The following is a 26,481-nucleotide window of genomic DNA, read 5'->3' on the forward strand; positions in this document are numbered from 1 at the left end:
TATTTTTTTAGTCCTGGGGATTGAACCCAGGGCCTTGTGCATGCTAAGCACGTGTTCTACCACTGAGCTCCAGCTCCAATCCCTGGCTTATTTATTTTCTGATGCTTCTTTTCCAGGTCAAAACTATGGTCATGTCTTAAGTAGGAGATTCCAGAATCTAAAGGAACACATCTAAGTGAGATGTCAGGGTTAGAAAACCAGACCCAAGTCCTGGGATTCTGGGATGAGTTGAAGATCTGCCCTGAAACACAGTTTTCTGATGCAATGCCTATTATTTAAAAATGTTGCAAGTGTTCCCATACTGTATATATCTAAAACACAAAAAATGAAGTGCAATTACTAAGGGCACTTGACATTTGCAACTTGAATATAAGGGGAAAATGACCAAAGAGGAGACAAAATTTGTACAGCAAAGCATGTTTAAATGAATGCATTCCTCTCGTTTCATCCCGCTTTAGTATTGCACAGGGAGACAAGGCAATTATTTATCTTGATTTGCTACCTGGACTTTAAAAGAGAGCGACAGAAACATTATACTATTTAGTGCTTCCTAATGAAAAATACGCTATCTCACTAGTTAAGTAAAAAAGAATTGTATTCTTGTACATAAATTGACACAGGACAGTACACTGCCTTTACATCTTGAATGCTCATTATGCCGAGTAACAAGAGCGAAATATCCAAAAAAATACACAGTGTGACTAAATCTCCGGGTTGAATTCCTGCTGATGGGCAGTGGAGTAAGCTACAAGGAGAAAGGCTGCAGGAATATCTTGGGACAAGTGGGGTCCTGACTTTGGGTGGTGGAGAAAGAGATCACAGTGAACTCCTCAAACCCCAGGTGGGCTTGTGTGGTGGCGTAAAGCATGACAAGGCAGTCACAGACTTCTGGAGGAGGCCACACAGGCTGGTGTCTATCAGATGCATTTATGAAAATTGTATAATGACGATGTAGTATCAGCACAGGTGATTACTGCAAGGCCTCGGTCAATTTAAGGGCACAAGTGTTAAGTACCATAAAGCACACATCTCTGTCTCTGAAGGTATTTCCCTATATGCTACGTGTGCAAGCATCTCCCCCCGCTTCGTGTTCCCCTTGCTCCTGCCCCGCTCTGGCCCCTTTCCTTTTCTGACAGGACCTAGCAGCAGCCTGGCATGAGCAGAGCTCTATAATTCAGTCCGGTTCACATAGAGGAGATACAAGTAACCACAAGCCCTTGAGTCACCCACGCAAGGAAACAGCTCTGCTTTGGTCTAAATGACTTACATTTTTCCTCGCCTGAATTAGCCGGTAATTACATGTGGGCAGACTTAGCCAGAATGGTCTAAATGATCAATTAGAAGGCAAAAAGGAGTTCCTTTCTTTAAAGTTCAAGGGTCCCCGCTGAAGAGCCCTACTTCCCAAGCGCTGCTTACTCGGGCTTGTGCCCAGCTCTCTGCAGGGCCTGACTATATTGTACATTTGCCTAACGATAATGAATTGAGTTCTTATTTTGCAGGAAAATATAGGGCATTTCCATTACATGCAATCAAGCAAAAAGGCTGCAAAATGTGCCACTCCATTAATTCTAAACAGAATCCTTCCCAAATGTCACTGTGAAACTAGAGTATGGGGTTATTATAAATCTGAAGGAATTAAGACTAATTTTCATTTGTACAAAGGATTTGAGGGACACGACTCCTGCCACACACACACACACCATTAATTGGGTTAAATTCAATTTGTCAGTTTCAGTGTGAATCACCAAGCCCTGACCTAGCCTGCCCCAGTGGTGAGATCAGTGCTTCCTGTCTTCTCTGAGGACTCAGGTGTGCGCGGGCGCATGCGTGTGCACATACGCTTTAGAATGCTCAGTGGGGGCACATGCCCAAAGAATGTGATGTAATTGATGAGTTATTAACAGACATGTTGTTCAGAGAGGAAAAACAAATGCCAACTTCTGGTGAGTCACTCAATCTCCAAGCTTCAGTCTCCTCATCTGTAAAGGGGGATTATAACATCTCCTCCAGGGGAGTTGTGAGGGCTAATGAACTTGAACACGGGAGAGGACTTAGCGTGGGCCTGGCATAGTTTATACCCATTAACAGGGACTGTGATCTGTGCATCTTCTGGGGACCATGCCTGAGCTGACTCCTGAAGCACACACAGGGACGTGTGGGCCTGGCACCTGGCCAGGTCCACTCCCCCAGCTCACTGCTGGGTAGTCCCAGGGCCTGGGAGGTGTGGCTCAGCCCACCAAGATATTGGTCATTTCCTTCCTGGTGTCCATTCCCACTATCTCTGGGCAGTTGCTGGGCTTGTGGAGAGCACGCAGCAGGGCATGGGGACAAGCAGGGTAAGGCGGTTCCGAGGCTGGTCCAGTCTGCCCGCAGCAGGAGCTGCTGGGCGGCGGAGGCCCAGGCCTTCACTCCACGTTCCGGTACTTGGTGAAGAGGTTGTACAGCACTCGCAGCGTGGACTTCAGGTCACAGTTGACGATGTCTATGGAGAAAACAGAAAATGCCACCTGCCTCAGTGAGGGACATGCTCTAAGGTGGCATTCACTGTCCTCTTTTAGCCACCACTCATCCCCAACTGCCCAGTATGGGGGTGGACCCTGGGGCCTGTGGGTGTGGAAGGAGGGACAGAGGGTGCAGTGGGAATTCAAGGCAGGGGACAGCGAGGGACAGGGACGGGGGCACAAGGGTCTCACCTCTCACTAAAATAAAGCAGCCCCAGAGCACGCAGGCTTCACCCTGGAAACATCTCTAGACAGGAGGGCTACTGGCCATGTCCCCTGAATGTCCCTGTCCCTGAGGCCCTTCTACCCCTGCCCCTGGCATTCACTACTGTGCCTACTTGGACAGTGGGAAGGAGGTGGGGAGTCAGGCCCCAGGCTGCCTCTTCCTTGGCCAGGGAGGCCCCGGCAGGGAGGACGCAGGCAGGCAGTCCCACAGATGGGTTTGAGGCACTGGAGGGCAGCTGGAGTTGGAATGTCCTTTCAGGAGAGTTCCACCAGGGGTTCCTGAGCTTCCAGGTAACTACCTCTTTCCTTCCTTCCTGGGACAGAAGGCCATACTTGAATGATGACACAAAGCCACAGGAGCTTGCCAGGTAAAGAATCTGGCCAAGAACTCTCGGGGGCAGGGGGCGGGGTGTTACTGTGTCTTGCTAAACCTGGGATTGCTCTGGAAAGCTGCAAATAGGTGAGTTTGGCTGGAGAGGTGGGTGTGAGGGCTGCATCCTGGAAGGTTTCCAATTACACACTGTGGCGCTGAATGATTTTGGAAGCTAGAGATTGGATTCAGGCAGCTGCCAGGCTGGACATGACTCACTGACGTGTTTTGTAAAGTTTCTCCCCTCCCCATCCATCCACCCATCCATCCATCCATCCATCCATCCATCCATCCATCCATCCATCCATCCATCTCCATCTTCTTTGGCTGCTCCTCTAATCCCTGCTGGTTCCTCCCCTGTCCTTCCCTCTGACAAGGTTCCTCCACTGTCCTCCCTCCGCATTCCCTTAGAGGGTCATGCTGTAAAGAATTAAAGTAAATAAATAGAGAAGGAACTCTATTAGGAGTGCATAGAACCTCCTTAGGCTCCTCTCACCTCAGAGCCCCCTCTGCCTGTTCCCACCCAGGCCAGATCCTGCTCACACACCAACCCTGCTCTGGCCCAGCTGAGCCCAAACTTACGCCAAGTTCTCTTGTTGAGAGGCCACAGGTGCCCAGGAACCTCCCGAGAGGCCCTGGGTTCACAGTTTCCCTGTTGGCTCTCATGCTGCTTCATCCACTGGTCTGAGCAGCCCCGCTGGCTACCAAGGGGAATCCCTTGACCACTGGGCTGATTCCTATTCTCCCCTGACTGCTTGGTGTTGGTATTTCTTGAATTAAAAAAAAATTTTTATGTGTTCTTTTTAGTTACACTTGACTATAGAGTGTATTTTGACATGTCATACATAAATGGAGTATAACTTCCCATTCTTGTGGTCATACGTGATGTGGAGTTACACTGGTTGTGTACGCACATATGAACACAGGAAAGTTATGTCCGGTTCATTCTACTGTCTTTCCCATTCCCATTCCTGCTCCCTTTCCCCCACTCTGCCCTGTCCAATCTGGTAAACTTTCCCTTCTCCCTCTTCCTACTGTAAGTAGTATTTGCATATCAGAACATTCAGCCTTGTTTTTTTTTTTTTGGGGGGGGGGATTGGCTTATTTCACTTAGCATGATAGTCTCCACTTCTAGCCATTTACTGGTAATTGCTGTAATTCCATTCTTCTTTATGGCTGAGTAATATTCCATTGTATATATGTATCACAGTTTCTTTTTCCATTCATTTGTTGAAGGGCTCCTAGGTTGGTTCCATAGCTTAGCTATTGTGAATTGAATTCTTATGAACATCGATGTGGCTGCATCACTATAGTTGGCTAATTTTAAGTCCTCTGGGTATATACTGAGGAGTGGGATAACTGGGTCAAGTAGTGGTTCCATACCTAATTTTTTGAGGAATCTCCATAGTGCTTTCCAGAGTGGTTGTACCAATTTGCAGTCCCATCAGCAATGTATGAGTGTACCTCTTTCCCTATATCCTTTACCAACATATATTGTTACTTGTATTCTTGATAATTGCCATTCTGACTGGAGAGAGATGAAATCTCAATGTAGATTTAATTTACATTTCTCTAATTGCTAGTGATGTTGAACATTTTTTAATATATTTGTTGACCATTCACATTTCTTCTTCTGTGAAGTGTCTGTTCAGTTCCTTTGCACATTTGTTGATTGGGCTATTTATTTATTTATTTATTGGTGTTAAGTTTTTTGAGTTCTTTATATATCCTGGAGATTAATGTTCTATCTGAGGTGCGTGTGGTAAAGATTTTCTCCCACTCTGTAGGCTCTCTCTTCACATTCTTGATTGTTTCCTTTGCTGTGAAGAAGCTTTTTAGTTTGATACCATCCCATTTATTGATTTTACTTCTTGCTCTCTAGAGTCTTGTTGAGGTATTTGGTTCCTAAGCCAACACAGATGAAGAGTTGGGCCTACTTTTTCTTCTAGTCGGCGCAAGGTCTCTTGGTTTCATGCCTAGGTCTTTTGATCCACATTTGAGTTTGAATTTTATGCAGGGTGAGAGATAGGGGTTCAGTTTCATTCTACTACATATGGACTTCCAGTTTTCCCAGACTCATTTGTTGAAAAGGCTGTCTTTTCTCCAATGTACGCTATGGTGCCTTTGACTAGTATGAGGTAACTGTATTCATGTGGGTTTGTCTCTGTGTCTTCTATTCTGTACCATTGGTCTTCATGTCTGTTTTGGTGTCAATACCATGCCACTTTTGTTACTATTGCTCTGTGGTTAATTGAAGTTCTGGTATTGTGATACTTCCTGCTTCACTTTTCTCACGGAAGATTGCTTTGGCTATTATGGGCCTCTTATTTCTACAAAGAAATTTCATGACTGCTTTTTCTATTCCTATGAAGAACATCATTGGAACCTTAATAGGAATTGCATTAAATGTGTATAGCACTTTTGGTAGAATGGCCATTCTGACAATATTAATTCTGCCTATCCAAGAACAGGGGAGAACTTTCCATCTACTAAGGTCTTCTTCAATTTCTTCCTTTAGAGTTCTGTATTTTTCATTGTAGACATCTTTCACCTCTTTTGCTGGATTGATTCCCAAATATTTTTTGGAGGTGATTATGAATGGATAATCTTCCTAATTTCTTTTTCAGTAGATTCACCACTGATGTATGGGAACATAGTGTTAATTTTATATATCACTACTTTGCTGAACTCATTTATGAGTTCTAGAAGTTTTCTAGTGGAGTTTTTTGGGTCTTCTAAATATAGAATCATGTCATCATTAATTAGTGATAGTTTGATAGTTCTTTTTTTCCTATTTGTATTCCTTTAATTTCTTTCTTTTGTCTAATTGCTCTGGCTAGAGTTTCAAGGATGATGTTGAATAAATGTAGTAAAAGAGGGCATCCCTGTCTTGTTTCAGTTTTTAGAGGGAATGTCTTGAATTTTTCTCCATTTAGAATGATGTTGGCTTTGAGTTTAGCATACATAGCTTTTACAGTGTTGAAGCATGTTCCTACAACCTCTAGTTTTTCTAGTGTTTTGAACATGAATGGTTGCTGTATTTTGTCAAATGCTTTTCCTGCATCTATTGAAATAATCATGTGATTCATGTCTTTAAGTCTATTGATGTGAAGAATTATGTTTATTCATTTCCATATGTTGAACCAACCTTGCATTCCTGGGATGAATTCTACTTGATTGTGGTGCACTATCTTTTAATATGTTTTTGTATGCAATTTGCCAGTATTTTATCAAGAATTTTTGCATCTATGTTCATCACGGATATTTATCTGAAATTTTACTTCCTTGATGTGTTTTTGTCTGGTTTTGGTATCAGGGTGATAATAGCTTCATAAAATGAATTTGGAAGAGTCCCCTCCTTTTCTATTTCATGTAATAACTTGAGGAGGATTGGAGTTAGTTCTCCTTTGAAGGACTTGTAGAACTTGGCCAAGAATCTGTCTGCTCCTGGGCTTTTCTTTCTTGGTAGGCTTTTGATGGTATCTTCAATTTCAGTGCTTAAAATTGATCGGTTTAAATTTTCTATGTTCTCCTGATTCAATTTGGTAGGTCATATATGTCTAGAAATTTGTCAATGTTTTTAAGATTTTCTATTTTAGTAGAGTATAAATTTTCAAAATATTTTTGGATTATCATCTGTATTTCAATAATGTCCATTATGATATTTCCCTTTTCATCATGAATTAGTATTTGAGTTTTCTCTTTCTCTTCATTAGCTCAGCTAAGAGTTTACGAATTTTATATATTTTTTCACAGAATGAACTTTTTGTTTTGTCAATTTTTTGGATTGTTTCTTTTGTTTCAATTTAAATGATTTTAGCTCTCATTTAAATTATTTCCTGTCTTATACTGCTTTTGGTGTTGATTTGTTCTTTTTCTAGGGCTTTGAGATGTAATGTTATTTGTTGACTTTCTATGCTTTTCATGAGTGAGCTCAATGCAATGAACTTTCCTTTTAGCACTGCCTTCATAGTGTCCCAGAGATTTTGATATGTTGTATCGTTATTCTCATTTACCTCTAAGTAATTTTTATTTCATCCCTGATTTCTCCTGCTATCCATTGGTCATACAATAGCATATTATTTAGTCTCCAGGTGTTAGATTAGCTTCTATTTTTTAATTTTATCCTTGATTTCTAATTTCATTCCATTATGATCTGATAGAATGCAAGGTATTATTTCTTACTTTGTATTTGCTCAGAATTGCTTTGTAGCCTAAGGTATGATCTACTTTAGAGAGGGATCCATGTGCTGCTGAGAAGAAAGTGTATTCACTCATTGATGGATAAAATATTCTATATATGTCCATTAAGTCTAAATTATTAATTGTATTTTTTAGTTCTATAGCTTCTTTTTTTAGTTTTTCGTTTGGAGAATCTATCCAGTGGTGATAAAGGTGTGTTACAGTCATGCAGTATTATTGTGTTATGGTCTATTTGATTCTTAAAGTTAAGAAGAGTTTGCATCTTAATATACATAAATGCTCCATTGTTTGGGGCATAAATATTTACAACTGTATGTCTTGTTGATGTAAGATTCCCTTAAGCAGTATGAAATGTCCTTCTTTGTCCCTTCTGCTTAACTTTGGCTCAAAGTCCATTTTATCTGATATGAGGATAGAAACCCCTGCTTGTTTATGAGATCCATGTGAGTGATATATTTTTTTTTCCCCATTTTGCCTTCAGTCTGTGGATGTCTTTGCCTATGAGGTAAGTCTCTTGGACACAGCATATTGTTGGCTCTTGTTTTTTAATTCAATCTGCCAGTCTGAGTTTAGCCCATTTACATTCAATGCTACTATTGAGATATGATTTTTATGCCCTATCATTTTTATTTATTTCTGGTTTTTAACTTGAATTACTTTCTTCTTTGATTGAATATTCTTCTAGTGTATTTCCTCCCTTTGCTGGTTTTCATTTCTATTTTACATTTATTCTTCATGAAATATTTTGTTGAGAATATTCTGTATTGTAGGCTTTCTAGTAGTGAATTCTTTTAGCTTTTGTTTATCATGGAAGGTTTTTATTTCATCATCAATTCTGAAGCTTAATTTTGCTGGGTATAGTATTCTTGGCTGGCATCCATTTTCTTTCAGAACTTGTTATATATTATTCCAAGACCTCCTAGCTTTGAGGGTCTGGGTTGAGAAATCAGCTGAGATCCAGATTGGTTTCCCTCTAAATGTGACTTATTTTTCTCTGTCAGCCTTTAAAATTCTACCCTTATTCTCTGTGTTAGGCATTTTCATAATATTGTGCCTCGGTGTGGGTCTGTTGTAATTTTGTATATTTGGGGTCCCGTAAGCCTCCTGTATCTGAATTTCCATTTCATTCTTTATGTTTGGGAATTTTTTTGATATTATTTCATTGAAAAGATTGTGCATTCCTTTGGTTTGCATCTTGAGCCTTCATCTATCTCAACAAATCTTAAATTTGGTCTTTTCAGGTTATCCCATGTTTCTTGGAAGTTCTATTCATGGTCTCTTAACATTTCTCCATGGTCAACTTTATTTTCAAGACTATATGTTTTGTCTTCATTGAATGAAACTCTGTCTTCCAAGTGGTCTAATCTGTTGGTGGTGCTTTCCACTGAATTTTTAAATTTGGTTTATTGATTCCTTCATCTCAAGGATTTCTGTTCAATATTTTTTCAGAATCTCTCTCTCTCTATTGAAGTGATCTTTCACTTCCTGTGTTTTCTCCTGATATCACTTCTTACATTGTCCTTTACAGTGCATTTCTTAAATTTTATTCAAGTCAAACATTAGGAAGTGACTCTGGGGTGGGGGGAACTGCTGGAAAGGCAGAGGGGGCAACAATGAGATAAGCAGGGGAGTGTGAAGGAGAAAGCAGAGGTGCATCAGGGTCCCTACAGCAAGCTCCTGGCCAGGCTCCTCTGACTCTCTCCATTTCATTTCATCCAGTGCACCCTGACCATCAGGCTGTGCAGTGTGAATACTTCATAACCCAGGGGTCTCCTACAGACTGTGGCATAAAGGGTGCCCTTTGGAGTCGTGCAGCCCACAGCCATTTCCTTGAGGTCCAAATCTTCGACCATGGCTTTGCAGGTACAACCTGACTTGGTCTAGCTTTCCACCTCATTTCTTGCCACACCCCTCCCCATTCACTATGCACTGCTGCTACACTGGCTTCTATTCTCTGCCTCCCCTTGAACTGTGCTCAGTCTTTGCCCATGTGGTTGCAATATCTAGGTTACTCTTCCACATGATTTGGCTGCTGATCTTCCTGCAAACCTTGGCTCCAAGCACCAGTGCTTCAGGGAAGCCTTCCCCAAACACTGCCAGGGATGGCTCCTTGTTTCATATTTTTAGATCCCCATGGTCTTCCTTTCTAGTGCTCCCTCAGGTTCTCAGTCCGTGACTTGTGTGCATATTTGAGCATCTGCCTCTGCCGCAGGCCTGGACTGTGAACTCCTTGAGCAAAGACAGCCTTCCTCATTTGCTGGCATGCCTGGCCTGATGTGTGGCAGGAACAGACCCTGCAACAAGGCCACATGCTACCAAGAGGAAGAATAGGATTAGGGTGGGTTCTCAGGGTCATGGCCCTAGCAGGTGGCTTGGGAGAGAGCAAGGCCATGAACAGAAGAAGATTAAGCATTAGCAGAGAACCAGCAGGCAAAGGGGGCAGAAGAAAATAAAAAAACAGTGGAGGAGTTTGGGGCCTGAGGAAAGATATAGATGGAGGCTGGAGGATTTGTTTTCATCAAACCCTTAAAAAAAATTTTTTTTTTTTAAATGTTGCTGGGAATTGAACCCAGGGCCTTATATGTGCCAGGCAAGCACTCTACCACTTAGCCACATCCTTAGCTTGTTTTACCTTTTAAAAGACAGGTGAATTCTGAGGCTGCTAGAGAGAGAAATATCCAAATGGGGGAACATTTCAAACTGGCCATTTTATTTAATTTTAATGACTGCTAAGGTTTGGATACTACAATCCCATTACCTCTGGGTGACCCTGGTAATCTAAGTCAGTTTTCTCACTGGTAAAACGGGGTAAAAACTTTATGAAAAACACCTGGAACATATTAAGGGTTCTTTAAATAGCAATTTCCTGCTTTCCCATTTTTGCTCATGAATGGAGCTCTTATGTACAGCGAGCATTGTGCGCACTGCACAACTCCAGGGGTCACCATTCACGTGGACTAAGCCCTGCTTCTTAGGAAATCCGAGTTTGATTCTTCACCATCACCGCCTTCACCACCAGGTGGGCTGGGTAAAGGGGAGTCTTCAGTCAGAGATGTTGCTTATCTATTCTTCTCAAGAGAGCCAATAGCTGGCCTTCCACACAGTCCCAGGCAGACTAGTAAAGGAGTATGAGGCTGAGCTGTCTTAGCTGGGAGAAGGGTTCCTAGGACTGTATTGTGACTCCACAGTATATAAACAGCCTGAGTAAAGCCCTGGCCTAATCAGTTGTCTGATTAGCAACTGCTGATTGCCTCTGTGCTGGCCTGGGCCCCTCTCTGAGAGCAGAAAGGATGGTGGCTGAGCCACCAAAGGCTGTCTGGCTGGTTGGGGCAAAGAGACAAATCAGGCCCAAGGCAGCTCAAGGACAGAACAGCCTCTGGCCAATGACTCTGGCCCCATTGGCATTAGTGACTCTTTTAACTGAGAATTTTCCATGTACATGGTATCATGGGTATTTCTTTTCTTTCTTAAAAAAAAAAAGTTCTTTTATTTTTGATTGGCACATAATAATTGTATGTCATTATCGGGTACAGTGTGATGCTTTCATTCAGGTATATATTGTGCAATGATCAAATCAGGGCAACTAGCGGACTCACCACCTTAAATATTCATCGTTTCTTTGTAGTGAGAACATTCAAAATCCTCTCTTGGAGCTATTTTGAAATGTACATGCATTCTTAACTGTCTTCACTCTACTGTGCAACGGAGTAGCAGAACTGACTCCTCCTATCGGACAGTAACTTTGTATCCGATGGCCAGCATCTCTCCAGCCTGTCCTCCCCCTACTCCCCCATACTCTGGTAGCTACCAATCTATTCTGAATTTGTACAAGATCAATGTTTTAAGGTTCCATATATGTGTGAAATCGTGCAGTGTTTACCTTTTTGTGCCTGGCTTATTTCACGTAACATAATGATCTCCAGGTCCATCCACGTTGCCACAAGTAACAGGATGTCATCCTTGCTATGGCTAACAGTATTCCGTGGTGTACGTGTAGTACATGTTCTTTATTCTTCCACTGATGGATATTTCCATTTCTTGGCTATTGTGACTGGGAGTGTGGACATCTCTTCATCATACCAATTTCATTTCCTTTAGGCATACACCTAGGAGTGGACCGCTGGCTCTCACGGCAGTTCTCTGTTTTCGTTTTCTGAGGACCCTCCATACTGTATTCCAGGTGGCTGTACCAATTTACATTCCCACCAACAATGTGTAAGAGTGCTCTCATGGGTCTTCGTGGACTCGTCTCCTGCCGTGTGGACCCACTCACCTGTGAATGGAATGGCAGCCCATAGGGCACACTAACTTCCTATTACTGCTGCAATCACTACCAAAATTCGGTGTCTTAAAATGACACTGATTTATTTTCTCAGTTTTAGGGATCCAAAGTCCAAGACTGGTCTCTGGGAGGCACTCAAAAGTGTCGTCATGGCTGGTTCCTTTGGAAGGCTCTAGTGGAGACTACTGCAAAGTCACTATCCCAGCGTTCAGGGGCAGCCTGCGTTCTTTGACTCGCAGACCTCTTCCATCTTCAAAGCCAGCGCTGGTGGGCAAGCCTTTCTCGGGCCATGTCACTCTGACCCTTGCCTCCCTCTTCCACTTACAAGCACTCTTGCAATTACACTGAGACGACTTAGATCATCTGGGACATTCTCCTCATCTCAGGATTTAATATCTGCAAACTTCCCTTTGCCACGTAAGGGAACTTATGAACAGATTCCAAGGTTAGGAAGTAGTTTATTTTTTATTATTATTTTTTTTGGTGTGTGTGTGGGGGGTGGATTATTTTGTCTACCACACAGGGTATTACAAATCTCCAACTACACTAGATAAAGACACACAGTTTTCCAAAATGGTTGAATTGATTTGTATTCAGCAGTGACTGTGGCTCTGCATCTTTGCCAACACTTGGTATGACGAGAGTTTAAAATTTCTGTCACCATTGGCTTCCGTACACTGCCTTCCAGGGAGATGGGGAAGGGAGGTGAATGGTTTCCACATTACCAGCCAGTGACCAAGTCCTCCCCAAGTCAGCTGACTGCCTGGAACTGGGCTACTACCACGTGCTTGGTTTTTAGCATCCTTTGCCAGTCTGCTTCCAGCTCCCATACTCCTTAAATTGTAGATATTCCATTGGCTACTGGCTGTGCTATAGACTTCAGTCCTGCCTGGCGCTAGATGACTTCTGGGTCCCCACTGTCCTGTCAAGCTGGGTTTTAACAATGTGACAAGTCTCCCTGAGTGGTGAGAGTGGAGGATGGCTATGCGTTTGAAGATACATGCATCCCTAAATTAAAAGGCACCAGCTTCATCCCAGTATTTTAGCTGCTCTGCTTGATATGAACTTGGTACTTGCCTTGGCTTATGGTCATTAGATAACTAAACGGTTGTGAAGCCTGGGCAGTTGGAATCATCGAACATGCAGACCCAAGGCTTCCAGGGGAGTTCAAGGTCTAACGACATGGTAGAGAATGCATTTTCCTGACCTTGCACACATTTTGCATGAAGGTGAGCCAGTCAGATCCTGAGACATCCGTGAACAATCGCCCACGTTGGTACCTTCTGCAAAGTCTGCAGCCTTTACCATGAAATCTCACTCTCCAGGGAGAATCCCAGAAACTAGGGGGAATGCCGGGAGACACTTCTCACAAAGTACAACTTTATAAAACACCATTTCAATTCCCCTTTATGTGCTGCAAATTCTCAGCCTGGGCACCATGCCCAGTGTAACAACAAATAAAACAGATGTGTTTTTCCATTTGCATTGTTCAGGAAGTTTCATATTAAGTAGTGCACAAGATATGTCATCTATATGCTGAAATATTCTTATAGATTGACTGACACTGGGAACATCATCTGTCCTGAGGGAAACAAATGCCTGAACACCCAAATATCAGAAAAAGTGTTTCCAATCTGTAATTGAGAAGTTTCATATTAAGCAGTTCAAGAACATGGCAGCAGAAGGAATGGTCAGCATTCTTCTGCTCAGTCTCTCCTACTCAGAAGCAGGGTATTCAAGGTCTGCTCACAAGATGCCGCGAGTCTTCCTAAAGGTGTTAGGATGTTGAGTGGCCTTGCTAGGGGCAGAGCCCCAGGGGACACAAACCATGCTAGAGCTCCTCCCCTCGAGGTGAACAGAGGCTTAGGACCAGGTGGGAATGAACGAGAACAAGGGCTGACCTTGGTTGGCTGGAGCTGATCATTACCGGGGTCTGTCCCCAGGTCTGGCTTTGGCTCACTCCTCCATCCTAATTCCCACACATCAGAACCCTCCCCAATCCTTGTCATCTAGCCCAGCTGTCACCATCTCCATCCTACATTCCTCACTGAACCCAACCAAAGTGGTCCCATGGCCTCAAACCTTACAGCCTTAGCTATACCTCTTCCCCGGCAGATAAATATGGCTGTCATTCTATTTGGGCGACCAGGTGCATCTTTTCTCTGGTTGTCTATAAAAGCCTTGAGGTCAGAGATGGTCTTAACCCTCTTGACTACCATGATTGGCAGGGTCTCTGGCCCCACTAAGCCAGAGCCCAAACCCTGTGTGTGGAGTTTTGGGGGAGGAACTCAGAGCAAAGGCAGCAACGGGATAGGAGCACACAACCTCCAGGAAGTGGCTAGGAAAGTGCAAGCACAAGGGCCCAGGACTGGCCTTCTCAGGGTTCTAATTGGACATAATCAGACATTATCTGTGATGCAGCCTGGTAAAACACTGCAGTCAGTAAGTGGCAGGAAAATAAACACCTGGACCAAGGAGACTGCTGAGAGAAATGTGCCTTCTTCACACACACACACACACACACACACACACACACACACACACACGGCCACACGGGAGCACATGGGAGCACACGGGAGCTGTGGGAGCATCTGTTCCTTTTGCACTTCCCCGAGTCTCAACCAGCCAGCCCTCTGTATCCATAGGTTCTACTTCTGAGGATTCAACCAACTATGGCTCAAAAATCCTCAAAGGTTGCATCTATACCAAACGTGTATGGAGTTTTTTATTTTCTTTGCCATTATTCCCTAAATAATACTGTATGCCAACTGTTGGGTAGTAGTATAAGTAATTTAGAGATGATACAATGTGAAGGACATGAACGTCCTCTGAGTTTAGTATTCTTGGGGAGTCTTGCTACCAATCCTCCAGGGATACTAGGGGACTACTCTATTTGCAATCCAAACCCCCCAAATTAAGCCTTATCCTGGGGCACAGCTGGAGCTGGCAAAGCTCCCCATCTGTTGGGACAGGGGAGGCAGCAAGGGTCAGCACAGAGCTGTCTAAGCTCTTCCTTCATCCCCACTGTACCAGCAGGTCAGCACTCTGCAGGGATAGAAAAATCTGGAAATTTGGCACAGGGTAGTTCCTGCAGCAGCACTTCTACTTGGGCCCTGATCCCAGTTGTGGATTTCAGATTCTTTCTTCCTGTGGTCCTGTGTCTTGCGGTTCCCAGTGTCTCCAAGGTTGAGTGGCTATACCCAGTCCTACCTTCCCCGGCAAACAGCACCACAGAAGCCTTCAGAAAAGAAGGCTGCTACAAAACCTGCTACAAAATCTGAGCCTCTCCCCGAGTCCTGAATACTTGTGTGCAGGGAGATGGTTGCGCCCTGTGGTCACAAACCCAGAGAAGAGCACATTACCTTCTGGCCGAGGTTTCGGCTTCTCTAAACCTCCATCTTGCATAAGCTCAAAGGCGAAGGAGACATTCAAGACCTGGAGAGAGAGAGGCAGGGTGCACAGGGTATGTCTCAGTACGTGTCATCGCATACTCATCCTAGATCTGCTCCTGGGAAGTGAAGGAGCTCGGCACTGTAGCGGAGGGGCAGAGGCTGAGCTAATCTGAAGCAGCAACATGGCTACAGAAGGGGCAGGCCACGTGGAGCCTGGGCAGCTGATCCCAGTCGGCTGGCGGAGGAGCGGGCTCTTCCTTTCCTACTGTGTTCCTGTGTCAACTGCCAGGACTTCAAGCTTGGTGATGTCACTGCACATATTGGGAAGGGTCAGATGACAAGACAGGTTGAAAAGGCAGAGAAGGATCTCTGGACCAAATGCCTGTTATCTAGCAAGCAGGATGTAGCAGCTCACAAGAGGCTGTCTGAGCCAGGCTGGGCATGAGCATCAGGTCTGACCGGCCTCACGGCCACCTCCCCTGTCACCTTTGGAGAGTGATGCAGCTGGACGTGCCCTTGGCAAGGGCACGTGGCTAGGGGAAGGGAGGACTGTTTGGGATGCTCAGGCTCTACATGTGGATCCTTCCCAGCTCAGCAGCTCATGAGAATGGGCCTCGCCTCCAACCATTGAAGACCCAACAGCCCAGTGAAGGGGAGGGCAGATCAGCTGGATGTGGGCTATGGGCTTCCCTTGATGCCCCTCCCCCTTACCTTCTGTTCAAAGCTGTCTGGGGTCAGGAAGAAGCTGTGCAGGGGCACAAAGTAGCCCTCTAGGAGCCCCATTAGAAGCACCAGGTACACTCCATCTGCAAACTGGAGGTAGAGAGCCAGGTGAGGGGAAGAGCCAGGTGAAGGAGAGAGTCAGGTGATAATGCTGGCCCAAGTCCCCTCACCAAGCCCCATCCAGTGGGCTCATCTGCTGCCAAGTTATCTCACCCAAAGGCAACCTCCCCATGCAGACTACGGGTGGGGGTGAGGGTGAGGGTGGTGGTCCAAGGTGGGCAGTCTGCTCTGTAGTGGCCTTCCCCTAAACTGGCTGGTCTAATACAGGAGCCACAGGCACAGACCCCTGTCTTAGTTGACTGGCATTTACAGAGCACTAACAGCATACCCCTCCTGATTTGGGTGTGGGGCCTGGAGTCTATCACGTGTGGCTCCCGCCCTTCAGAAGGTCACAGTCCCATGGAGACTGCTGTGGAGGCTGTGTGGCAGCTGCTCTGAGAGACTGAGAAAGGCCACCCTCCTACTGAAGGTGGTAGAGAGGGCAGCGGGGGAGCAGGCTTAAGAAGGATTTGGTATTTCAGGTGGAGCTGGCTTGAGAAAGAGGTCTGGAGCACATCTGATATTCTAGAACCTTTCAAAGTGGGCTGGGGCAGCACATGCTCATGGGTATCAGCCACAGTTTCTTGGGATCACTGTAGGAAGTCTGAGGTGTGGGCCAGGCCAGTGCATATGCCCACTGAGCTATGCAGGGTGGCCAGCCTGGGCCTCTGCTCAGCCTCCACTGGGGGCTAGAGAACATGAGCCTGTTCCTGACCTAGGGTGGTGCCTCCCGGCTCCTACCTGCCACCTGAGGTGGGTAGGGTCTGAGTGTGGCTCATCTTATAGTACCCATGGTAGACAGGAGAGCAGATCTCAGAATCTCTGTCAAAATCAATGCCCTCTGGCTGGAAGCCAGTCAACTGGGCCTCATCCTTGCTGTGGCTGGAATAGGTTGAGGGTAAAAGAATTCAATCTGTGAACCCAGGAGGGACCCTGGGTTAGGGGAAGGGCAGCTCCCACACAGACTGCTCCCCACCTGGGATGGCTGGTTCTGCCTAATAGGTGGGAACAGTGGGGGAAACCTACAACAGACCCCAGAGCTCTGGGCTGTGGCTCCCTGCCCTGGAAAGCAGGTGAAAGTTCTAGAAACCTGTTCTAGTCCCCTTGAGGAAGCTTCATTTTTCTAAAGTGTTCCTTATTTCATGAAAGAGTATACTAAGTTCATTCCACAGTGGAGAACTCAGACTCAGCAATGCCTTTACAGATAATGGGAGGTGGCAGCAAGAGGAATCCTACTATAGAAGTTCACCTGGAAGGAGAGGATGTGGGGAGTCAGGGTACAATCCATTAAAGACGAGTATAGACAGTAGAAAAAGAACTCTCTGGTAGATTCTAGTTGGGGAATCTGGTGGACACTACTTTTCACCAGGAGATTCCAGTCACTACCAGTTGTGAGGCTAATGGACACAGGTGCCATCTCTGGAGGCACCAGGAGGCGCATAGCATCACTTAGCGGGTACTGGTACAGAAAACACACCCTGAATCTCATCATGAGAAGAACAATCGAGGGGTATCCTATAGTTGCCTTCATCTGATAATGGTACTGTGGTCACCTAAGAGAATTTGTTTTAAGAGATGTATGTGAAATATTTAGGGGTGGAAAGAGAGAAAAAGATGTGACCAAATATTAACAATAGGTGTGTCCAGGTGAAGAGCATACAGGTATTCGTTCTTGCAACTTCTCAAAATACAAAGCTGGGAAAAAAAAAATCCACAGAGCAATCCATCCAGTTCAGCCCTCTGAGGAGCACAGGTCCCCCATCATGTCTCAGCCTGGAAAACCCTCCTGGCCCAGGGAGGGGTACTTGGAACACTGCCTGGCAATCAGGGCCCTTCCCCCACCCACACCTGGGCTGTCACCCACCTGGGTTTCCAATTCTGTGACCTCCAGGTTCAGTTTATTCAGATGCTTGTTCACAAAAGTGATGAGTGTCTAAAAGAGAAGTGCAGGGACACTGAGATGCGAGGCCACCCCGGGACTTCCCGTGAAGATGGGCATCCTGTGCAAAGGCCCCAGGCCAGCAGGGAGAGGTACAAGTCCCTGCACAGCTCCCACATGATGCAGAGCTGAGAGGAAATGCTAAGTGCCAAGAGGCAGGACGACAGGTGGGGTGTCTGAGCCTGGGGGCGGGGGGAGCAAGGGGAGTTGGGAAGGGGCCAGAGGCAAATGGTCCTGCTGGGTCCTTCCTCTGGCCTCTTCTTTGTGGCAGCTGCCTATGCCCAGGGAGACAGGGAATGTGCACAGGGAGCAGGGAGGCTGGGCTCAGTGTGGGGGGAAGACAGGGAGGGCATGCGATGGAAGAAGAAAGGGCCCGGATGAGGCACTAGTGAGGACAGCAGGTGAAAGACGTTGGGGGAAGCCACCAGCACTGCCACCACAGGAGTGGGTTTTCCTAGTGTCGTGGGCATCCCACCTCCCTTGAGGCACCTCATTCCCACCTTTTTCACTACGTTGAGTTTGTCAGGCGCGTGGTCGAACAAGGTGTCGAAGGCATCGCGTTCTGAAAAGAGGGAACCGTTATGTTGAGCACACGGTGGCTTCTTGGCAGGAAGGCCCACCCAGGTTCCAGAGCCATGAGCCTTTGAGGGCCACGTGGTCAATTAGCTACCATCAGGAAGGCTCCGGGTTCAGGCTGTTCTGGGAACGTCTGGGCCTGTGGCTGAGCTGGGTTGATTGTTACCCTCAGGGCCTTTCCTGTGTGCGTCTACCCTGGTGTACAGGGCTGAGCTGGGCGTGGGGGCTCTGCCAGGCTGTGACCTGGGATTAGTCATATCATGATGTAGTCATGGTTCTGAAGCCTTTCTGCAGCTATCTGAGGTAGAATGTTATCCACATATCAAATCATCCCACCCTCTAAGTTTCAAAAGCAGGTCAGTCACACAAGCATCCTGGCAGAGGTCACAGACAAGAGGACGGGCACCGGGGAAGCTCCAGGTTGGAACATGAGTGCTTCCTCCTGAGGGATGTAGGTCATGTTAATTCTCTGCCTCAGGTTCCTCTTCTGTAAAATGTCATCTTTAAAATGAACCTCCCCCTGTTGTCGTGAGGACAGAAGTGCCCTAGAATCTCCAACATGTTCCACCCATGCACAACAATGCGTTGTTTTTAGCATGATTGAAACATTACAGAGTAGAACCCAGGGCAACCGTCAGCATAATAACATGGCCGCCACGTGCTCCCTGCATGGATTCTTACTGCCGCTTTCTCAGAACCCAGGGGTGAAATGATGGGAGGGGATCTGAGGCAGGCACCAAGAAGAGTCTCCAAGACAAATTTGGGGCTGAGAGATCTTGTGGCCCGAGGCCTGCCTTTTTCTCTCACTCCAGATGGCTACAAAGGTGATCTCTGATGTTCACCAAATCAACAAACAAACCCAAGGTTCTGGGACACAGGGAAGGTAGAAGCTGCGCTGAGGGAGCAGGGAGAAGGGACAGTCCCTAAGGGTGTTTGTATACCTCTTCCTGTACTTCCTCACCAAGCACCCAGCAAGACTGCCTGAAGGTGCAGGGGCTGCGCAGATGTAGCCAGCAGTTGTTCTTCTCACCAGTTAGCTGCACCCCCCTCCCCCAACCAGTCTGCTGCAGACAGACACACGTCCAGTCTCATGCAACTCACCATGCCTTCCGGAAAGAGCCCTGGAGGAAAAAGAGAAAGAAAGCAGGGTGACTATTCTCTTGACCCCTTAGGAGAGGCTAATCCTGTGAGAGGATCCAGACCCTCCCTGCCTGTTCATGGTTGAGGACTTCAAATAGCCTCCTTCCGCTGCATCTTATACTGCATTGTCTCTGCTTCCTGAGGCTTTACTCTTGTTACCACCTCGGTCCCCTGCTACACTGACCTACTGGCAGGATGCTGCTTAAAGGACCATTTCTTGTTTTAACTAAAATCACATGACTGCCTGCAGTTACGAAAAACACTGGACTCATGCAGAAGATTCCCAATGAGGGAATCTAAGGATTCTTAGGAGCAGAGATCAAGCCACCTCTGATGTGGAGGGTCACTGCCCAAGTTGCTGTGGGCAACTGGCTGGGGAGGTCAACCTTGTCTCTCCTGTCATGCCCCGAAGTTGCACCTGCCATTGATGCAGGATAAATTTCTCTCAACAGGCCAGCAACTAGAATCACTAATAGCAGAGAAGCAGCAAAGTTTTAAGAGCATAATCATTAGAGATAGAAGACTTCGGTTTAAGTGCCCCCCAAGCCATTTTGTTTTGCTGTGTGATCTTGATTGAGCAAGCTACTAAACTTCTCTGGGCTTCAAGTCTCTTATCTCTAAAATGAGAATAAAGGTAAATATCTTAGTGGGATATTGTACATAATTCTTAGGGTACAGGAAATGCTCAAAACATTTTTAAAAATACACTTTTGGTTCTCATTAGGATTCTTATGATATTGGCTTATCCACCTGTGCATCTATCACCCACTAAATGACAATTTGTGTGTAGTGTCTGGGAAAGAATAATGAACTTGGATAACTGCTGGAAAGATCAATGATACAATTTCCTTCATCACCCTTGGGCTGTGGGCCTTTGGGCATATAACCATTGCTTCCCAGGTCTATGATGAACATCAGTAGGTACCAAAGGGCTTCAAGAGTTGCACTGTGTTCTCATTACTGGGAGTTGTGCCGTATTTATGTACTGCAGAAGGTGTGGCAGAGAGAGGGAGAGGCCAGAGGAAGCACAACATGCAGCTGAGAGATGGTTCTGGAATCTGAAACATCACACTCCCTGACTCAGGAATTCTTTCTGCAGGCCATGCTTCTCTCTGGTTTGTCTTCCTCTTTTCCTGAAAGTAACACAGTGATAAACAAATCCAGCCAGGGAGGGAGGTAGGACAGTGAGGATCTCCTTCCCAGCAGGCTTAACCCCTAGAAGCTCTGCCTCAGAACCAAGGCTGGCTTTCATGTGAGGCTTCACTACCACCACTGGCCCTTGGAGTACCTCTCCGTGAGCCATAGACTGGGTCTCTAGGGAAGGGCCACTCTACATCTCTGCCCCTACCCTTGGCCTGAAATGCACCCGAGGCTTTTTTAAAAGACACACACACACACACACACACACACACACACACACGTCTAGACATGCAGAGCCTCGAGCCATGACTGGAGTGGGAGGGAGCTTGGGAGGTGTGGTCAGCTGCTTTCTGGGCAGGGGGTGCATAACTGCCAACACACTGAACCTCACTATGCCTCTGGGTTAGGAAGTGCTCCCCACTCAGAGATGAAGAAATTGAGCTCAAGGAGGTTCAGGGGCTCAAGTCAGGCTGGCTTAGAGGGTTCAGTTCTTTTCTCTCTGTTGCTCCTGTTCAAAAGGAACAGAGAGAAAAGCTGGGTATCAGGGACGGCTGGAGACCGACTTTGCCCAGCTCTGCTCAGGTCCTGTCCAATGATCCCAACCCACCCCAAATAACAACCTTCTTTTTCTGCTTAAGAACAAAGCTCTAGTTCCAAATTGCAATCCCTTTAAATGTCCTAATATTTCTAATTTCTAAAAGTAAATTGAAAAACAAATAACAAAAACCCAAAAGACAGTGCTAAGGTAGAGAGGGACTTTCTGGGTCATGGCATGTGACCAAATAAATCAGATTCAGAAGAGGAAGAAAAACGTCCTTTTGAAGGTTAACAATTTAAATTCCACCCCGTGTTTATGGCATGACGATTTCATGCTGGTTGGCTTTTTTGGGTACACTTTTTCCTGGAGTGCCACAAAATTAGAATTTTTCAATCACTGCTAATTCCCCTCTCCCCACTTCCCCACCCAAGTTTGTACCTTAAGCATCAAGAGGCATGTTTTGAATGCATGGAAAAGGCTAAACTATAATCATTGGCTGCAGGCTAATCCCTCCTGCAATCCCAATAAATGAAAACTAAATATCAGCAAATGGATGAATTTCGGAGAAACATCTGTGTTCCATTACAGACTCGCTGGCAACAATGGTGTTGACATACTCTGTGTTACCAGTTATTTCCTCTTGGATTTGCCGAGACTGGAGGATTCCTTCTCGTTTCTGAAATGGGGGTGGGGAGAGGGGTTGGGAGGAGGAGAGAGAGAGAGAGAGAGAGAAAAAAAAAGGACTTTAGAAAAATACAGAAAAACTGATTAGCATTCCTGACACTGAGAAAGTTACTGCTCTTTAAGAAACACACCCAGAGAAGCAATAACGCTGGAAGCGAAAAGAAGGTCCTGATTTTGGGAGGACTGGACTGTACCATTAGGATGTGAGTGCATTAGTGTGTAGTCCAAACAAGTAGGCTGTTTCTTGGATGAGGAGGCTTTCCTTTTCTTTATTGGAAGACGTTCTGCTGGAAGCAAACTGCCTCCTGGAGTACACAGTAAACCAAATGGAAATAAAGGCCAGGGTGTGTCTGCCCTCCAGCTGAGGCCACGCGGGAAAGCTGAGAAACACACTTCACTGCAGGGCTGGGAGGGGGAACCCAGGCCAACTCCAGAATTCACACAGAGGCAGCGGGTTTGTTTGTTTGATTTTTTTTAAACTGATGAATAGGGGAGCTTTTAAGTAAGTAGTCCGATCCTCACCTAAGTATCAGGTTCACTCTTTGAGAAAAGGTTAAGCACCCTGGAGACTCGCTCCGTCCATCACCTGTCCGCCCCTCTCCCATCAGTTCATCCTCCTCTTACCTACTGAACAGTGCCTTCTAGATATGAGGCCCTGTGCTGGAGGCACAATAATACTGTGGAGCATATAATGTGATTTTAGGCCTTAAGAAACTTGGAGTAAAATGGGGATGAGGAGGAGGCAGGTGAGGATGGTCCCCCTCAATGGGCCTGGTTCATGCCCTGTGGATGGGGTCTCTTCTGTTCTCCAAAGTGTTAATAAACGATGTGGTCACTCTCTGCAGAGAGAAAGGGCTGGAGCCAGCATTTTCAGGTCAGAGGGTCAGGGAAATCTTGCGAGGGGAGGGTGTCCTGGAGCAAGAACTTTGAGGGAAGATGGGATTTGGCTGGACACTGAGGAGAGGTCATTCCAGTGGCAAGAATGACTCCAGCCAAAAGGCAGAGTTAGGACAGCACCAATGTGTTCCAGAGACTATTTGGAGGCCCGTGTGTGTGGGGGGGTGGTGTTAGTCAGTGGGTAGCTTGGAGTACCTGTTTGGAGAGTTTAGCCCTCATCCTATGGACAAGGGACCAATGAAGGGAAATCAGGAGGGAGAGTCACTCTCCTGGGTCCCTAACACAGCCAGCAGGATACTCCAAGGACCTGGCCGTGGCATGGGATTGACAGCAAATTCATCTTCCCAAAGGCTGAGTGTTAGGAAGGGGCCTCTGGGCCTCGGGGAGAAGGGCGCTCAGCTGCCTTCTTGAGCCTCCTGCCCAAACTTCCAGAGACGTCCCCTTGCGTTCCCAGTAGCCACAGACACGAGGGCCCTTGCAGAATACTGTTACTTAGGGAAAGGCAGGGCTGGTTAAGCAAGCATCATCCGAATTAGATGAAGAAGAATGGACTATCAAAGCAAATAGGAAGTTAAGAAAGAAAAAAAGGTATTCAAAGGGAACCAGGTGAAAATAAATCAGGACTTTATCCAAATTCAGTTTTAAAATATCCAATTTTTGCACAGATCTAATGGAGTGCTGTATCTTATGGGATCATTCACAGACACAGAACCTCATCTTCAGGTTCATGCGGAATTAAACGCAAACGGAGAAGAAAAACGTGGGTTCAACAGCCCCTCTCGCGGCACCCTGGCTCAGTGGCATCACACTTGTCCCCTAGAGAGCTCTCCCTGCAGTTCAGCAGCGACTTTCTGCCAATGTGGAGTCTTGCTTGTTTGCCTGTTCTCCTGATAAAGCAAAACACCCTGTAAAACCTGGCAAGCACCGATGCCACTTTACGTAATGAGCCCCCCCACCCACCCCCATGTCCTCCTGCTAACAAAACTGCCCACAGGAGAAAAGAAACCAACAGCAGCCTTCTGGTGGCCCATAACTGAGATCAAAGTAAGGCATGAGCAGTGGCGCCTGCAGAGAGCACTCTTTCAAAATAGGAGCCCCTCTCCTTGCTCAAATCTTCAATTGTTCTTGGGTGTATTTTTTTTTTTTTGTAATCCCAACTGGCAGATTTTATTATTTCTGTTAGAGGTCTGTTTATTCAAGCTGGTAAGAAAAATACTAAGATGTTCGATACATTAATGGATAGAGAATGGGGGATGGACTGTCACAAAATGAAGTAAAAGGCCAGTTGGCATAAAAGTATTTATCTCCACTAGCCATGGAAGACCTCTGCACGCACGAACAGAATGGCAGTATGCTTAGTTGTGAGAAATATTTTTTTCCATGTTAATGACATCTAGTCACCAAGGTACTCTTTTATGAATTACTCCAGGCAGCATGATTTTAAAAGACAGACTGTTTTATTTTTAGAGCAATTGTAGGGTTCACAGTGAAATGGAGAGGAAGGTGCAGGAACTGCCCATCTTTCCTCTGCCCCCTCATGGGGTCCTATCTTGTCCACTATGAACAACTTGCAGAACAGTGGGATACTGTTCAAAATGAGGAGCCTGTACCCCTACATCCATCTCATCCACAGTCCATTCTTTATGTTGGGGTTCACCTTGGTGCCGCCCTGCTCAATCTATTCATCCCTCCTTCCCCAGTGGTAGTTTTTAAAAACAGAATGAGATGGGTTAGGATAACACAATGGAGATGGCCTGGTTCTCTAGGAGGAAGCCTGTTCCAGGACACTCACAGTGTACATAAAATGTCAAGCACGAGGCCTGACACAGGCGAGGAGCTCCACAAACAAAGACAGTACCTAGTACCTGGTGGTCAGCTGCACTTCTGGTCTGAGCCACACAGCTTTCCGCTGGCTGCTGACAGCCCTGTCTGCTTCCTATCTGTGGTCTACCCCCTGCAGGCAGGGCCAAGGCGATATATTTCTATTATGCTCTCTTGATGCTTCATAGAGTTAAGTCCAGAAGATGTGGAAGAAATGCTTTTCCCTTACAGCCTGACTGATCAATTGCTTAGGAGCACAGTGGTAACCTCCCCTCCTGCCAACATTTGATCCCTGAGAGTTCAGCTCAAAGTCCTTTTGTCCTGGAAACGGGTCTGACTAGGCAAAGTTTACCAGCCCTCAAGTCTCTCCCTCACTGAGGGAAGGCAGAGCTGCCATCTTGTTCTCTATTCCAGGAACCCTGGCTAGTCCTGGACATCCAGCGAGCTGCTTGTATGGGGAGCTCTCCCTTGTAGCATGTTTATTTGGAAAAGAACAGAAATGAGCAAACAAAATGATGACCTTTTGCTAAATGGGCATAAAGCTGGAAAATAAAATTGCATTTGAATACTTAACAGGGTTAGAAGCAGAGGGAGATAGTCATGGGGAGCGAGCACACCCTCATTGTGGAAATTACACAGCCATATGCGAATGGAAATTCCATCCAACAATCTGGAAAAGATGACTTGAAGTCCCAGCTGTGCTTCACTGGGCGGTTGAGAAGCAGCAGTGCCTCCAGGACTGACCTGCCAGTGGGGTCTCTTATACACACACTACCTTATGCACCATACCTGCCTCTCCCCAATACCTGTCCATCATTTGTTTAACTTAAATACACACACACACACACACACACACACACATTCTCTATGACATGTTGGGGACTCTGCACACTCCTGTACACAAATGCACCTATAGCATGTGCACATAGGCATACATCCTTCTGACCCTACTACATACACTATACAAACATACACAACACACACTCTTAGCTGCACATTGCACAAACCATTCCTCTACAAAACACGTAAACCCCAGGCACACACCTCCCACAACACTATACTGCACACAAGCACATTTCCCCCTGTCCTTTGCACACTTGTTCGGGATAGTGCAGCTTGCACTGGAAAGCTCCCCTGGGTGCCTCTCAACACACTTGCATCCATCCAGCTGTACTTCCACCAATCTACCCAGCATGCCTTCACTGTCACAGGAACTCAGTCTCTAAAACTCTTTAGTGGCACACATGCTTGTGGTGGTGGTGTCCATCTTACCTGGACCACGACCACTTGGATGGAAACATGGTCTGGGAGTCGGATTGGTGCTCGGAAATACTGAGACAGAGCAACCAGCAGATGCAAGATGGCCACCAGGCTCTTGGCGTGAACAGCTGAAATGGAAGAGGGTTTAGAAATTAGGAGTCTCAGGTGCTAGGCAATAGAAGCAGAGATTCAAAATGCAGCAGTACCCTATCCAATGCTCCCTTAACCCTAAAGGTGAAGGGACACCCTTGGTCATCACATGCCTCACCCTGGAACCCTCAGTTTTTGGTCTTCTTGGATTGTATTATTGCTGGATGTCCAATGTGTCACCTATACTCTAATCCCAGGTTCCCATCAGGACTCTGACGACTGCTGGGTTCTGAGCTCAGATCTGTCCCTGCAGCCCCATGTTCCTGTTTACTCCATTTGGATAACCATGAGCATGTCTGCTCTGCACCCTCTCCCTTCCCATGTGACTCTGAACTCTGGATTATCACCACTATCTCTGCCCCTAGGCTGAACATGAATCAGACCCTCAACAGATGGACACTAAGTCAGGAACCCCTCCTTTATTCAGGACTTTGAAGATCCCTAGAGGAAGACATGAGGGCTATCCTGAGGCTGTTGCTGCTCTCTCAGTGTAGGCAATGCCCTGGGGGAGTAGCTGGGAGGGATGTTCATGACCCAGCAG

General features: G+C 46.2%; 1 protein-coding gene across 1 annotated transcript in view; it reads right to left on the minus strand.

Moving 5' to 3' along the window:
• Positions 1 to 401: 401 nt before the first annotated feature.
• Parva (parvin alpha) overlaps positions 402 to 26,481 on the minus strand; it is a 150,734-nt gene continuing 124,654 nt past the window's right edge. Inside the window, exons 6-13 of the mRNA XM_027942329.3 lie at positions 25,803 to 25,918; positions 21,746 to 21,804; positions 19,412 to 19,431; positions 18,235 to 18,296; positions 17,660 to 17,728; positions 15,685 to 15,786; positions 14,944 to 15,016; positions 402 to 2,482 (exon numbers count right to left, since the gene is read on the minus strand). Of these exons, the coding sequence (XP_027798130.1) occupies positions 2,406 to 2,482; positions 14,944 to 15,016; positions 15,685 to 15,786; positions 17,660 to 17,728; positions 18,235 to 18,296; positions 19,412 to 19,431; positions 21,746 to 21,804; positions 25,803 to 25,918 (578 nt within the window). The 3' untranslated portion in view covers positions 402 to 2,405. The remainder of the gene's footprint in view (positions 2,483 to 14,943; positions 15,017 to 15,684; positions 15,787 to 17,659; positions 17,729 to 18,234; positions 18,297 to 19,411; positions 19,432 to 21,745; positions 21,805 to 25,802; positions 25,919 to 26,481) is intronic.

This window comes from Marmota flaviventris, chromosome 9 (assembly GCF_047511675.1).
Source record: "Marmota flaviventris isolate mMarFla1 chromosome 9, mMarFla1.hap1, whole genome shotgun sequence".
Lineage (NCBI taxonomy): Eukaryota > Metazoa > Chordata > Mammalia > Rodentia > Sciuridae > Marmota > Marmota flaviventris.